This window comes from Nelumbo lutea, chromosome 5 (assembly GCF_056320005.1).
Source record: "Nelumbo lutea isolate HS-2025 chromosome 5, American lotus-T2T, whole genome shotgun sequence".
NCBI lineage: Eukaryota > Viridiplantae > Streptophyta > Magnoliopsida > Proteales > Nelumbonaceae > Nelumbo > Nelumbo lutea.
This window is the reverse complement of record NC_142688.1, coordinates 2,078,512-2,094,323: the sequence shown is the minus strand read 5'-3', so window position 1 is coordinate 2,094,323 and position 15,812 is coordinate 2,078,512. Positions and strand designations below refer to the sequence as shown.

The 15,812-nt window shown below is 37.3% G+C and overlaps 1 protein-coding gene and 1 long non-coding RNA gene across 7 annotated transcripts; one reads left to right on the top strand and one right to left on the bottom strand.

The window, feature by feature from the left end:
- Window positions 1–213: 213 nt before the first annotated feature.
- Window positions 214–13,757, bottom strand: LOC148849784 (protein LAZ1-like). 6 transcript variants are annotated; one of them, XM_088945076.1, is made up of 9 exons: window positions 13,442–13,757; window positions 12,419–12,690; window positions 12,258–12,314; window positions 11,872–11,980; window positions 7,969–8,153; window positions 7,739–7,827; window positions 4,037–4,298; window positions 2,596–2,844; window positions 214–856 (listed from the first exon to the last, which is right to left on the bottom strand). In XM_088945076.1, the coding sequence occupies exons 2-9, from the start codon at window positions 12,566–12,568 to the stop codon at window positions 503–505; spliced, it is 1,455 nt and encodes a 484-aa protein (XP_088801202.1). In that variant the 5' UTR covers window positions 12,569–12,690; window positions 13,442–13,757; the 3' UTR covers window positions 214–502. The 6 variants fall into 6 exon arrangements, with proteins under 6 accessions (XP_088801202.1, XP_088801201.1, XP_088801205.1 ...); XM_088945075.1 differs by having other exon boundaries at window positions 13,347–13,733; XM_088945079.1 differs by having other exon boundaries at window positions 12,186–12,314; window positions 13,347–13,669.
- Window positions 833–2,002, top strand: LOC148849785 (uncharacterized). Its single transcript, XR_016099315.1, has 2 exons — window positions 833–972; window positions 1,283–2,002. It is a non-coding gene; the product is annotated as an uncharacterized LOC148849785 (long non-coding RNA).
- Window positions 13,758–15,812: the final 2,055 nt, after the last annotated feature.

Here is a 15,812-nt window from a genome sequence, read left to right as displayed (position 1 = left end):
GGAAACCTCTCTATCGATCCACTACTTATGTCCGTGTTAAGGGATCATCGCATAAATCAGATTGGAAGGTGAAATTGTACGATGATGCTCATCCAGTTTGAGCGAGAGCAAGTCAAGAAAGCCAAATGATTAAAATTTAAAAGAACAACTTCTCAAGCAGATAATACCTGACTGCAGGATTCAGCCCCGAAACAACAGCTGGTAAGGGGAGTCTGATAACAAATGAATGCATTTGATGAGCTCAAATTAAATATACATAGAACTCACGGGTATAGTTATAGACAAGCACAAGGAATCATAAGTACAATGCACAGCCCCCATTGTAAACTGCCTACAACAGCTAGCAAAAAATGGGGCCAGACGAACATGTACTCTCCAAAGACCATTTTCACATTTAGATCCTGTGCACCCCAGTACCTGAAAGTCTAATGAATGCCCAATTCCCAGGTAATGCCTCATCTCGCTTCATCCATGTCTAATGTTTTAGAATTAACATCTCTAGTTAATCTTTAGTGACCCATCTGTGCCCCCGAATTTGATACCCACCATAGGTTTGGTCACTGCTACTTTCTCCCCCACTTTCAGCACTCGTATATCCTGATTTTCTACGGTGCCTCTTTGACCTCGACACCCCACTATCACTGAAACTCCCATTCAAGAGAGGGTCATCTATTCCACGGATTACTCTTCGTGCTGGTGATGATGTAATGCAACTGTCATCCTTGGTTCTCCTTCTTTCCTTGTCATGTCTCTTTATGTTTTGGGAGATCTTGTGCAGTTTCTCATTAAACCGTGTGATCCCCCTCTCCACAGGCTCCACTGCTTGGTTCACCGTGAACCTCACATCATTCACAATCTGTACAAAAGCCAAATCCACTTTCATGTTAAGCTGATAACCATAACAAGAGGAATTCTAGCAACAGTGAGGTGCATTACCAAGTGCAACTACACACCAGAAGAGAAAACTGATAGGTATGGAACCCTTTTTTATTTCTCAAAAAAAGGGTAGGCCATTTGTCTTCAAGCATTTAGGCTATGTTTGGTTTGAAGGAAAAAGTAGGGAAATGTAGGGAAATCTTTACAAGCCTCATATAGGTTTTCCTACGTTTCCCTTCCTTTCTCTACTTTTTCCTTAAAATCACAGCCTTAGTTTAATGAAAATTAGGTTGACTGGTGCATCATAGCGCAAGAATTCCTACTACTAAATGTAGGATACAAAAATGAAAGGCAGAACTAACCAGCAGTCTACATTGCTAGTACTCACTTTAAGGTTTGGTTACAGATTCACATGGTACCTCAGGGAATGGTTGAAGATTCAAGGATAAATTTTTTAACAAGCTTCACAGGTCAGGTACTCCCCAACCAAGAAAAAATCCATTCTGGACATCTAGAACGTGGACTGTTTGTGCACAAGAGGATTAAGGTCGACCTCAGGCAGCTGTTATATTCAGATTGACTCATTCTCTACTCAGGACAACCAGTTTGGCTAAGGTACTGCTATTAGCAGTTGCGAGTCTGCGCCAACTGTGGATTAATAGGGCATGTGTGGATCAACTGTAAAAAGAAAGAGGAGGCCATCACAAATTACAAGCAATATCTTGAAAACAGAACGATAAACTTCCCCAGCAACTGGCTTAAAGCAGAGCACCAGCAAGAATTTCAAGTTAAGGCTGTAGCAAGAATTTCAAGCACAATGGTACTAGCACTCACAAACGCTTTATGGGTCCTGTAGCAACAGATTTCCAGACCAAGTTTTTGCCTCCTGGGAATTTCAAGTTAGGGCTGTAGGAGCAGCACTATGTTAAACTGGAAGAGTTTTGAAGAGGGAGAAAGTGATGCCTGAGTTTTAATTCGTGTGAAGGCCTTATAACTTTCTCTGTAGAACCCTAGGTTAATCTCTTCTTTTCTTAATGTCAAATTACATTAAAGATCTACTGTTCTACTTCAACCCTATAATATTCCTCATGAAAACTTAAGCTCAGTTATTTTTTGCCAGTAGCTATATCTATAGTTATGTCTTGTAATATTTTTCAATATCTTTATTATGCACTGTTGCAATGGTTTATTTTAGGGCAAATTATTGATTCCCTCACCTCCCAAATTTGTCATTGTTTGTAATGGTGACAGGTCGGGGAATCTGACACAATACAGGGGGTTTTTCAAAGTAAAATAAAAAAAAAAAAAAGATTTGTGAGGTGAGGTAGACCATAATTTTCACTTTATTTTAACCTTAACCCTAATTCTTGGAAATTTAACTAGTTATTGAAATCACTGTTCATACCACATCATGGGCAACCTGCAGAGGTATCAGACACAATGAGATACACAGATAGTAATGATGCCTTCAAAACTTTTATGACAATTTATTATGTGACATTTTGATGGTTTATTTCATTGCTATCGTAAGAATGCATATCTCAATATGCATTTGTATAGACCTTCCTATCCTGACCAACTGTTACATGGCTCCTTATCAGATTCACATGGACAACTGCATCTCCATCATTTGAGCAGTTGTTACAGTCCATGCAATTGTCACTTTAAATTGATGGGGTAACTTTGTCATGCTCAACATAGGAAGTAGAGAAGACTTACATATTCACCACCACCAATGACAACATCCCGAACACTTTCGCTGATAGTCATTCCACCTTTGACATCAATGTCAGGCTGGGGCAATCGTAACTTGGTGGGGCGCTCACTGTCTCTAACCTCATCAGGATCTAAAGGCTCCACAGATGCATAGTCTCCAAGAACAGAAACACTTCCAGGAAAGCGGTCTCCCATTAACTCATATGGTTTCGCAGGAAATACATAGAGGTGAACAATGGAAGCAATGCCCATCTGTGCTGGAAGAACATATATACTTCTTAGACTTCAATATCTTGTTACAAAGAAGAATTGGTTAAAGAGGAACATCAATCAATATCCTGCTAGTTATAGTGTATTTCCACTCTCCACCAAAACTAAATGGCCTTGCTTGACATCCAGTTACAGGGAAGGGTTCAATCATCACTAAAAAGTGTTTGATGACATGACTAATCTACATGGCATGTCATGGTATAAAATTTAGTCATACCATGACCAGGCATCGGTTTTGGTCAAATATCCTCTTCTTCCTTTTTTCCCAAATGCACCAGTGAAAAAGAAAATGGGGCAAGATTCCATAAAATCATGCCTTTCTTGCTAAAGCTTCTTACTGCTCATGTGATAACGAGAGAGGAAGAAACCAGGAATAATCCATATCCAACCAAACAACCTCATGGTGTCAACAAATCTATTAAGAAAACAAGTGAATAAGCAGATGATCAAATAATTCCTCCTGCATGTCATGTAAGGCATATAAATTTTTGATGTCTCTATGTAAGATAAGAAAATCTATTGTTAGGATCTTTATTAAGATAAGCCGTCAATGATTAATAATTATGGAATTACATTAACTCTCTCAACCCCAATTCCTAACAAGTATGTGCCAACAATTGTTAATAGGATGAAGCAAGGGCCACAATACATACAAGGACAAAATTGTCCAGCTAAAAGCTCAAGCAAATCAGATAAACACATTAGACTCTCATGCACAAAGGGTGGATGAGAAAACCAGGAAATGTGGTGGCATGTCATAAATCAAAAGGAGTAATTATCAGATACCAGATTTCTCAATCACAAAATGGGCAAGGGGTTGATATGAAAAACTAAAATTCACATGTCCAAAATTTTAATAAAATATAATATGCCATTTCCCATGTCCATGTTGGACATGGGAAATGGCATATTATATTTTATTAAATTTTTTTTTGTTACTTATCAAAAAAAGGAAACTGTCACATAGGTTGCAACTCAATAGATTCACATGAAAAACAATAGCTTTCAAAGATTAAAAGGGAAAGAACTAGCATGAATAGATGGCAAATATTCCAAAAAAGGACAATATGCAGTTTTGCACTTAAAGTTGTCTCTATCATACAAGAAACATGACAATACACAATCCTTAAGTCTAACATGGATGCAAATGAAGAGAAACAAGTAAAATGAATACCTCTATACAAATGATGAAATCCTGAACGCTTGATTTGGATGGCAACCCTAGAGTTGAAGAACTTTTGAATATACCAAGTGTATAGATGAGTGCAATTCCCACACCTTGCCACCAGGTCAGAAAGACAATTGATTTAAATGTTAGAAACTTGGCCAATGGCTTTATGTGCTCCAGTTCATCTTTTGTAACAGTATAGAATTGAACTAAACAGTACAATGCCCATGATTGACTGAAATTGAGAACCACAGCCATGTATGGATACCTACAAATGGGAAAGCAGGTTAGGACAATCAGAAAAGCTTTATCAAAAAAAAAAAAAAGGAAATCTACCATAACTGAAAAAAAAAAGTGGAATCAACCAAATATTTCATCATTTAGCATTCCCTGCTTACTGTAAACAATCAACAATTTCTCTTTGACATGCTAGCTTCACAAACTCCACGAAGTTAATAAAAGAATTATCAATGAGTAGTAATTTGGTTATATTCCCATTTTTACAAAAAAAAAGGAATTTTTTTAGGAAACAAAAAGAACCCAATAAAATTTTCCCACTGGAGGTGTGCCCTCGACTCAACTCAGTCTTAATCCCAATTCCCAACTATTTGGCATCAGCTATATTGGAAATTATCCATGTTGAAGTCCTACAGAAATTTTAGGGGGGGAGGGGGGGGGGGCGGGGGATGTTAAAGTTCTCTAGTTAAGACCTCAAAACAATTGAGAAAAAATGCAAGCTCAACACCAATGTTTATTATCATGAGCATAATATTTTTTATTAGTAAGAGTAAATTTTATTGGTTACGAAAGATAACGGATTAAGTACAGTATGTGCCTAGCACCCCTCTTTTAGCTTAGACTAACCAACTACCTAACCCACCATAAACATGAATTCAATTACACATAACCCCTAAAATAACATACCTGCGGATCAATGTAAATTGCTCTCAGTTATGGCTGCTGTTAATCCATTAGAATGCAGTTTCCAAAATGAGGAAAGTGGATTGGGTGTGAGCAAAGTGGTAGCTAGGAACTCCTCACTATTGGGGAAGTGGTTATAGAGGTTCCTTCTAGAGTCTAACAAACTGGGGCATGCTGCGAGAAGAAGCAATCGTGGTATGGTCATGGAGTGGCAGTCAATGGGTGGGATGTTGCTTTATCTGGTAGAGCTACCTTAGCCTCCACATGGGAGACTGTCACTATTCTCTTATCATCCTTTCTTCCTCTCATTAGGTATAATGTTGCTTTAGGGGACAGAATCAACTTTTGGGAGGATCTAGAGTGGGGGGATTTACCATTGATGCACAAATTCCTGAGTCTTTATGCTCTCTCTATTCACAGTAACAAAACCATAAACAATTGTGTCATGTTCAAGTGGAGAATTTATCTGTCACTAATTAATCTCCGGCACACCGCACACTTGTGTCTAAGAATTTGGGAGTGGTTATCTTCTCTCTTTGGTTGCAGGTGGATTCACCCTTTAGACATGGAAAGCTTGTTCCAACCATTCTTTTTGACATTGCCAAGAGAGGAAGGATTATATGGAGGTATTTTCAAGGAAAAGACGTTCATTTAAAATGATGAAAAATTTTAATTCATTTTCTATGGATGAATTACATTAGAGGCTACAAAGAACAAACCAAATTAAGCTAAACTTTGATGGCTCTGTATTGTGGTGTTATACGGTTTGAGAGTGGGAATATCACTAAGCTTTAAGAATTTAATAGTGGAAGGGGACCCAAAGGTAGTGGTGGCTGGTGGGTTTGATAATAGAATAATAAACAAATTGACAAAGGATGTGGCAATATCGAGACATCATGAAAGAATTTAATTGTTTGGCTGGGAAACTACAAATGACTTCCAATTGAGTGTATAGGTCAGCAAATGGTTTGGCTGATAAATTGGCCAAGCAACAGACAAGGGATTAAATATAATGTAATGATCACAAAAATGAGTTAGGCGGCAAGATGCCATCCTAAATTGAAGATTGTGTTGCAATATATGTATATAAATTAATCTTTTATTCAAATTCAATTGATAAAAAGTTACGATGTTACCAATTGAAAAAAAAATAAAAAATTTTAATTTCTACATGTCCTGAACACCTTTCGCTTCCTAGCAAAACCTTCCAACTAGAGAACACTTCAGAAAATCTTTCCTCTCAGAAACAACAAAAATTTCGGTTCCACACATACATCTTTATCCTCAACACAACATTTACCTTTTGGCAACTACTTCTATAAATGATTGAGAGGAATCGGGCTGACTTCTGTTTATTTTGATTTTCATATTTCTTTTCATTCTTCTATCCCCTTTTTCTTTCTTGATAACCATGAAAAGAACAATACACAGGAGTTCCACTTTTGTTTTCCCATTTGCCTGTCACTTTAGTTGTGCACTTGTGCTCTCCCACTTTTTTTTTTTTTTGGAAAAAAGGTAATGTATTGAAAAAAGAAAGAAAAAAAAATCACCTGCACAGCAACTAGTGTGCCAAAAGATACCTCCACCTTTACAAAAAGTATTGCTTATGCATTACAAAATAACAATGCAGTATTCAAAAAATAGCTGTACAGTATATCTGTAAACAATCTGTTCATTGCAATCCAAGAGTGTATTCTACCCCACAATTCGTTTTCAATTCTCTTCTGTTTTTTCCAAGTCTTCAAATAAGAAATATTCATTCTTCTAACTCCATATCCAAAGAACCAGTGCAGAATAAGAAACACTCTTTAATTTTAGGGAGAATGACCGATACCCCCAGTGTCAGAATTTGTAGGTTCAAAGTACATTTGGGGTAGGTGCCAGCTCGGAATTGATGCCAATTCACGGGCGGGTATGGGTGTATCCATACTTCTCCGTTATTTTATCCCCCTGGAAAAGAAAAGGCTCTTAGCACCCTCTTGCTGTCTTATTGTATTCAGAAACAAACCATTTCAGTTCAACCAGGCTCCAAGGAAGAGTTGATGATGTGCTCAACAGGATGGTCTTTAGATTGAAACACCTTGCTGTTCCTTTATTTTTTTTTATCAATAACCAGAAATTTCATTAAATAGAAAGAAGGTACAACACCCTGCTGTTCCTTTTAAGCACACAGCCCAGATAACAGCCAAAGGAATTGCTGCCCAGTAAGACTTCCCCTTTTTGTTCATCCCCTTCGTTATTGTCTCTATCTCCTTGTCATCTTCTTTCTGCTAAAAAAGGAAAGGCTCTTAGATCCCTCACTTCTGCTCCTTCTCTACTCGATGAAATCTTGTTTATTAAACAACAAAGCTGGTTATTTCAATCTTGATTCTAACATTAGATCTCAATATGCATTTTCTCATATTTGTAGATAGTTGTATGTTTTGTGTTACTTCCCTATTGTGAGAAGTGAGAAAACCATTTGTGAGCTCATTATTCAACAAAGCATATGGCCTCAGATAAAGACAAATGGGAGAGCGTGTTATGTGCATCTGGTCTCCACTTAGGTGGGACAAGCAGATGATGGCTTGATGTGCTTCTTATGCATTGCATAAACTTGCCTTCGGCAATTGGTCCCATAAATTCAACTATTACTATGCTAAATATTAATGAAACAATTCAAAGAATGAATGACGAGCCCAATACATTAAAAAGGACCAACCAATTAATCAAACAAAAGTTACCATATGGCAACATGTCTAATTGTAGCAATAACTCTGTAGTCAATGGATGTTGACATCAGCTTACCCACAACCCCATTTGAACTCCCCTTCACAATACACCCCAAAGGCTTCAAGAATGACAGCTAAAATGGCAGTAAAAGTCTTTATTATCATCTGCAAAAAAAAAACAATAATAATAACATAAAAATGAAGCAGTAGATTATTTGCTTTCAAGTGTGTGAGTTTGTGTTTGAGGGAGGGGGAGTTGGGGGGAAGACAGATAGGAGATAACTTTCTGGCTCAAAGGAAACATACATATTGAACAATTCCAAACTTGATAACTTGGTAAAACCACTGATTGAGTTTCCATGGTCTTAAGAGATAATTCATTGGAAAAGGATGCTTTACAACTCCCCTTTCAGAACTAGGCTCTAACAAGGGAGTTTTAGGACCTGCACGTCCTTGCCTCTCTATAAACTCGATTGTCCTCTCCTCCCCACCTAAATAGAAGAATAAAGCTAGTCAAGTAAAATGAAAATGTACAAAGCTAATTCCATAACAAATCATTCAGATAAGAGAGGAAAATAAATGGCATAATATTAAAGAAGAAAGACAAACTACTAGCACATCTACCAGGATGTGAGTGTGCATTTGCACTTTTAGAAGTTTCCTTAGCTGGCTGCAGTTTTCTGTTTATAGAATAGTTTTTTTAATCAGTTCTGTCTTTCAAGATATCATTCTTTTTGTTGTTAACAGTGAAACTATATTATGAGAAAATTTATGTACAAGCATTAAGCATTAAGTGCAAAGCACTCCTATGCTAGGGCTAGCATCTGCTACCCAGCCCTATCCCCTCTTATCACAATTGCTTAATTACAAATATACCAAAAAAATCCCTATTCACTCCTTTTTTGGTTATTGTATCAGTCAAACCATTTTCTACTCTTACCAACCACAAGTAACTATTTACCAAGTTCCTCACCAGGTAATTAATTCAATATATGATCTTAACATTGACTTGTCAAAATACAAAAGGAATCTAGGATGCTGATATTAATTTACTATGCCCGAATAACCTGCAAACCAAAAAAATAAATATGAGCCTTTCATTTAATACTCTTTCACATGCTGGTTGAAATCGCATGTCTTGATCAGAGCTTGCAATGTTAAAGAAGAGCCTTGTAGTGGAATAAGTTGGGGTGACAAAACTACAAGTGGAGTCTGTAGGAAGCATTAATGTTATCAGAGATACAAATGTCTCAATCTATCAAAAAAAAGATACATATGTCTCTGTCAATGGCATTAATTGGTGGTATCCCATTTACAGTTTGCAGATGTGAAGAGGCTTCGAACTTGAAGGTAAATTTGAGAAAGAGCTCTATAGATGAAATTAACATGGAGGAGAAGGTGAGGAGATTTGCAGAGGTTTTGGGATGTTCAGTATTTGGGTGGCCAATTAGATACTTAGGACATCCCCTACGAGGTAATCCTAGGACTTTTAACTTTTGGAATCCTGTCATTGATAAGTTCTCTTAAGAAATTAGTGGCTTGGAAGAAGAACTACGTCTCCTTGGACTTGGAGGATAGATTACCTTAACAAAATCAACCCTAGCTACTCTAGTCATCTTCTACCTGTCTGTCTTTAGGATCCCAGCTAGTGTTGCCAAAGTTTTGGAGAAAATAATGAGGGGCTTTCTATGGGACCAAGGGGACACTAGAAAAGATCATTTGATTAAGTGGGACCTGGTGTACACCAGTAAGGATGAGGCTTAGGTTTGGGCAGGTTGAGAAGTAGGAATGTGGTTCTTCTTGGAAAGTGTGTGGAGATTTCCTAGAGACTCAGACAAACTGTGGCATAAAACCATCAAAAGCATTGTTGGTTGGGATGCAAACTTAAACTCTAGAATTTCTCATTCCTCTCCTTGGAAATCTATTAAGTCAGTTCTCCTGGTTCATGTCTTTTGTGGGGTGATCAGACTTTAAAAGATAAATTCCCCCTCATTTTTCTCTATTTTTCACCTCAAAGGTGCTCTGGTGTTTCAATGTGTCTCCTTCTCCCAAAATGGCTTGGTTTGGAATCTTGGTCTCAGGAGGGGATCTATTGTGATCTCTGCTGAATTCTTTAGAAGGGGTTTTCTTAGATGCCTAAAGGAGTGATAGCAGGGTTTGGGCATTTACTTCCTCTGGTTCCTTTTCTTGTGCTTCCCTCTTCAATGAGCTAGTCAGAAACCCAAGTTTTGCTTTGTCTTGTCCAATTAGTGCCACTTGGAACAGTCCTGCCAAAGATAAGAGACTTCTGTTGGGAGATTTATCATGATACAATTAATACTCGTGAGAACTTATAGCAAAAACCTTATTGGTGTATCTCCCCTCACTGCTGCCCCTTACGCAATCATACAGTGGAAACTCTTTCCACTTGCCAATCTCTTACATTTATGTATAGGCTATTTGGATGATTTTCCTTGATCTTTTTTTATGCAGGTGGATCCCTCCATCCGACCTAAGAAGCATATTCAAACCTTCTTATTTCTATCCAAGGAAAAGAAGAGACAAGACATTATAAAATGCACAAGGGTGCCAGTGTAATGGTCTATTTGTGAAGAGAGACATGCAGGGCTGTTTAAGGATAAAGAGAGAAGCACGGGAGAGATCATTTAAAACATTTTAATCAAAATGGCACACTGGGTCAAAACAAGGAAGGAGTTCAGTTTGTTTACTACTGATGATATACTAAGAAACTGGAAATCAGTGGCTAATTCATCATCATCAAGAAAACCACCGGTGACAATTTAGTTGGAAAATCTGGTGGCAGGCCTCATCAAATTGAACTTTGATGGGTGCAGACTTGGGCATTTCGGAACAATCTGGAATTGGGGGTGTGTTTAGAGATGATGAGGGGCATGTTATAGCACTTTCTTCTGGACCTGCAGGCTATGGAGCTTCCATTAGAGCAGGATTATGGGAAGTTCTAGAAGGGGTAAAAGGGATAAATCTATGAACTAAGATGAATCATAGTTGAAGGAGATTCAAAAGTGGTTACAGGGTGGCTTAAAAGAAACCAAGAAGGCCCATGGAAATATAGACATGCAATAAGGGAGGAAAAAAGAACTATTGAATGTTCTCTGTGCCACGGGAGTTTGGATACCAAGATCTGCAGATGCTTTAGCAAATTCAATAGCTAAGCAAGGGGCATCAAGAAATTATTTGTAGGGATTAGTTTGGGGGGTCTAATGTTGGTTAACTATGGTAGTATGGTTAACCACCACAGTGGGCATTGCATTGGAATCCATGTAACAAATTTATATGCTTTAACATGCTATTTTCCAAAAAGGGTAAAAATCTCGGGCTGACAAAGGTCAGATAGGATATTGCATTTGACAGCACCAAATTTGCAAAAAAAAAAAAAAAAGCCAAAATTTTAGGTCCATATTCAGCCCACCCCTCCCAAGATCCCAAATAGCTGGGACCAACATTTAATGGCCTCTTTTTTTTTGTCTCTATCAATAAGCTTCAAAAACAATATATTTGTGGAACTTCACCTCTGACTAATCATCTTTTATCTTTGCATCTATTTCTAGAGACCCCTACTCAAAAGCAGCACAACAGTGCATGTTTGGTCCCCTCTTTGGAACCAGGCATCTTAAATACAGGTGGCATTTTCAGATGAATGGGGGGGGGGGTGAGGGCACCGTCTTGGTAGGGGGGTGGGAGGAGATTATCGAGGTTTTACATTAGCCATATTCCAGTGCTTGGGCTTTGACAGACTGATATAGAAGGGGGACCTCAAGTCATCACTGAATGCATGCAAGAGGGCTTTGAGAGCCCATTGATATTGAGACATCATTCTATGGAGCCAAATTCTTGATGTTCACAGTTAGCACCTTGTTTAGATGAATTCCTAGGTCTGCAACTCCAAAGGGCAATACTCTCACTCAAGGAGTGGTTGGGAGGAATGACTTGACGTATAAGTGCAACTGAACTACAAATTTCATATCAATGAAATGGGAAGGGGTGGACCTTGTTCAACATTTTGACAATTAAACTGGATTACCATGGAAACTAAAAACTTGATCTACTAACAACCATAATAATTAGACATTACAAGACAATGCATTGTGACAAATAAAAGTTTGATAGTGGATAATAATAGAAATGCAGCAAATTCTTGGAAAAAAAGGTGAATATCAATGCAGAGCAGGCCTTTGCACAGATACATACCCAGACAAGCAACAAGGTATCTTCCGAAGCAATACATGGCAAAAGCCTCATAGCAGTCACGCAGAATCTCACAATCAACACTAATTGATGGGTCAACCAACGATACAAACTGCACAAGCGAATGCAAGGTCAAACAATATGATATGTTGTTCCGCAGAATGCACAGGAAGCAGGTAAACAATCCAGATTAAAAGATATAGCTCGAAAGATAGTGCTTGAAAGTAGTTAATAATTAATAAAAATTAATTAAAAAGACAAAATATAGAGACCAATAAATTTTTAATATCAATAAATCAAAGGACTTGAGATGTCACCAATGGATTTGACCATGTGCAAAATGTAAATATTTGTTCCTGGTATCATACAGTCTTGACTCAAAAGCATACCGATTCAACAGCATAGCAAGGAACCATTAAGATAACACCAATTAGAAACTTCTGTTCCTGTTAGAAGAAGACAGAAATAACTTTGAATTAATTATAGAAAAAGCAATGGGCATAGTTATAGCTCAAATAAGCCTTATGAATACAAGGATTTGGAAGAGAACCTCGGGATTTTTATATGCCGAAAGGTGCTCAAATAAAAGGTATGTTGAAAGTGAAAGAGTTAAAAGCACAAGTACGCCAGCAACTAGTTCTACCCATGTAGCTGGATGGTAGGATTGTAAAATGAGATTGAAAAACTCTGTTATCTTCATTAGCTAAGATGACTTCTGACTGCCCTTGATTCTCATGGACGGGCAGCATAATGTATTTACCAGTTCCAAATGGAAAATCTTTGTGACACTGGCATCAGCTCATAGAAGCAGCACTTATGTATCTGAAAACATGCATAGAAAGAATAAGCCAACTTATTTTATTTTGAAAGAGTAAGCCAACCATAAGACCAAAGCTTTGCAAACTATAACAATATGGTAGACCAAAATGAATTTTACTGTATATTGTAAGAACTAATATAATATATATAAAAGTGAGTTTAGACCATTTCCGATCCATTTATCCAGCATGCTATTTATCACAACAAAGAATGAACTCCATTTAGACCAACAACACACATAAAGATGTTGGGTTAGGGAGGCTAGAGAGATCCCAAGACATTCATATTGAAAAGAAAGAGTCAGTGACTTCTCCATGGTCGGTAAAATTCAGTCTAGTGGTGAGAACAGCAAAAAGTCCAACAAGTCTAAACTTCAACCTAGCTCAGAACTTTTGAAACCATGGACCCGGGAGCAACATAACCAATTTAACTCAGAGCCCAATAGAAAATAAAGAAATCACATTACACCACTCATAAACCCTATGGAAAACAACATATCCCATTCTTGATCGCTTCGAATTCGTCTTAAATTCAAATGCACTCAAAGAAGACAGCTATGTATAAAAAATCAGACACAAATATAATCAGCTGAATATTCGATTAAAAGAACAGATGCTTCTGGTTGAAGGACAAGATCGAGAGGGGAAAAGATTTCGTACTATTGACAAGTGCTTCCTCTGACCAATCGAGGTCAAACAAATATGAACCGAAAAGTTACCCTGATTCCCAGTAGGGTGTGAAAGGACGAAGAAACCTGATCGTAGGGATTGAGCAGATGAAGCCCTCTGTGTGTGATTCGGCCACTGATTCCCTTCCGATGGCCACCAAATGGTGCCAAGATCAACAAACGAAGACCGGAAGACCGAAGACGTACTATTTGAAATACAGTTCTATCAGGAGCAGCTAAAAAACCAGCACGAAGCCACGAAAGCTTGAAGACCTTGCCGATTTTATATACGGGCTCTCTCCCCACTTATGATGCGAGAAGTGAATATTACATCCCTATCCAAAAAAAAAGACAATACTTTATTTCGAAAAATAATTTCCGACTTTTTTCTCTGATAGTCATTGATAAACTATTTTCGACTCTGGGTTAGGATAAGACTGTGAACATGTGAAGTGTTGTGGAAAATTGGGAAATCAGATACAAGTCAAAAATCTCCAACTCGATGGGATAATGCTGACTTGATAATCCGAGTTGATACGGCGGAATGCTAAAATATTTTAAATTTAAAAAGGATTCGGATAAGTTTTTGCTTTAAAACACTTTTAAGCACAACACTCCAAATAATTTATAAAAACATAAAATCTAAGGTCCGTTTGGAAGGGTTGAAGTTTTGATTAAGCTGCTTTTATTTGAAAAAGCTAAAGGCTAAAGCCACCAAAAGAATTTTTAGTGAAATATCATATTTTTGGTTGTAACTAATAGGGGTGGCAACGAGCCGAGTTTTTCATGAGCTGCTCGAGCTCGGCTTGTGAAAAGTTCGATTCAGCTTGGTTTCAATCGAGCTCAAGCCCAATTTATAGGCTTGATTAATAAATGAGCTGATCTCAAGTTTAGAGTCGAGCTCAAATATATATATATATATATATATATAGAGAGAGAGAGAGAGAGAGAGAGAGAGAGAATAATACATATAATAAAAATATTATAATTCTTAATATTTTAAATATCAAATATATATTTTTATATATATAATTTTTTTTATAAAATATTTTTCCTCAAATCGAGCTCGAGCTTATGAGTTTTTTACTTGAGTTGAGCTTGAGCCTGATACTATTCAGCTCGACTCGACTTGACTCTAATCCACCGTCAATTGTAAGATAGTTGTTTTGAGTTTTTTTTTTTGGATTTTCACCAAACATTGCTTATAGGTTGCCAGGCCCGGTCCACTTAGAACACATCATAAGCCCTCTCAAATGACTGAGATCACTTGCCAACAAAAGACATTCCAACATCCTCCCAACCAACATGAGTTGACACCAGTCACACCACATATCTCATGCATGGTGGGTCATAGTCTCATGCTGAGATGTGTGGTGTCTTATGACTCATATCATGTTGGGAGGGTGTTGGCACATCTTCTGTTTGAAGATGATCCAAACTCCTCCTAAACGGGCATTGATCTTGGCTTTGCTAGGCAAGTGATATCAGGTAGTTTGTAACATTGTCTTAAAAATCGGATTAGATGATTAGACTATTTGACTCGAGAATTGGTTCGGTTTTGAGTTGAGCCACTTTTTATGAAAAAAATATTGACTTTGTCAAAAAACCATTGACCTAAGCAATCAAACCGCTAAATTGTTTGACCTGAGTAGCGGTTTAGCTAACCTCGCATATCTCATCTCTGATCTCTCCCCCTTAGTCCCCTATATCCTAATAAATTAACCCATAGGCTTTTAAAGCTTTTTTTGAGCATCAATGTTAGTGGAAACCATTGGAATAAATATTCTAAATTAAAATACAAATTTGTTATTACAAAAAGCGACAAGTGGGTTGGTTTTTAAAACATTGTTTTGCAAACAACGTTTGTTGAAAAAAATCAAGAAGCCCAAAATTGCCCTTTAGAAAAAAAAGGGTAAGTTATCAATTCCCCCACCTCTCAAATTTGTTATTACAAAAAGCGTCAAGTGGGGGAATCAAAACAATTCAAAGTTAAATAGGAATTTGTGAGGTGGCGTAAATCATAATTTTCACATAAAAAGGGTAAATTACAATGACCCCCTTTTATTATGGGATCAGTAACAATTATCCCCCCTTTGAACTTTGCGACAAAGACCACCTTCTACTATAGGTAGTAACAATTACCCCATGAACTTTCACTATGCGACAAAGACCACCTTCTCATTCGATTGTTTTAAAACTTTTAAATCCTCAAACTACCCTTTGCTTATTTATTTGAACGGTTTATGATCCAATTAATCGTACATACATACATAAAAGTCCTCTTGATTGCTTTGATATAAATTTAAGGTTTTCTACTAATAAATATATGAAAAAATTCTTTATAAGTATCCTATACTAAAATATCACTAAAATCAAAACCAATCATGTTCACACTATCAAAGAACCCGAGGAAGGTCAGAACGTCTTCCTGTCAGTATATAGAACAAAGATTGTCGGC

Bases quoted from the DNA above. Each gene is read 5' to 3' on its own strand.
- LOC148849784 (XM_088945076.1), bottom strand. From the start codon at position 12,568: ATGAAGATAACAGAGTTTTTCAATCTCATTTTACAATCCTACCATCCA. The intron at 12,315-12,418 runs GTTCTCTTCCAA...TTCTTCTAACAG, and splicing joins CGGCATATAAAAATCCCGAG to GAACAGAAGTTTCTAATTGG. The intron at 7,828-7,968 runs GTATGTTTCCTT...TTTTTTTTGCAG, and splicing joins AGTTTGGAATTGTTCAATAT to ATGATAATAAAGACTTTTAC.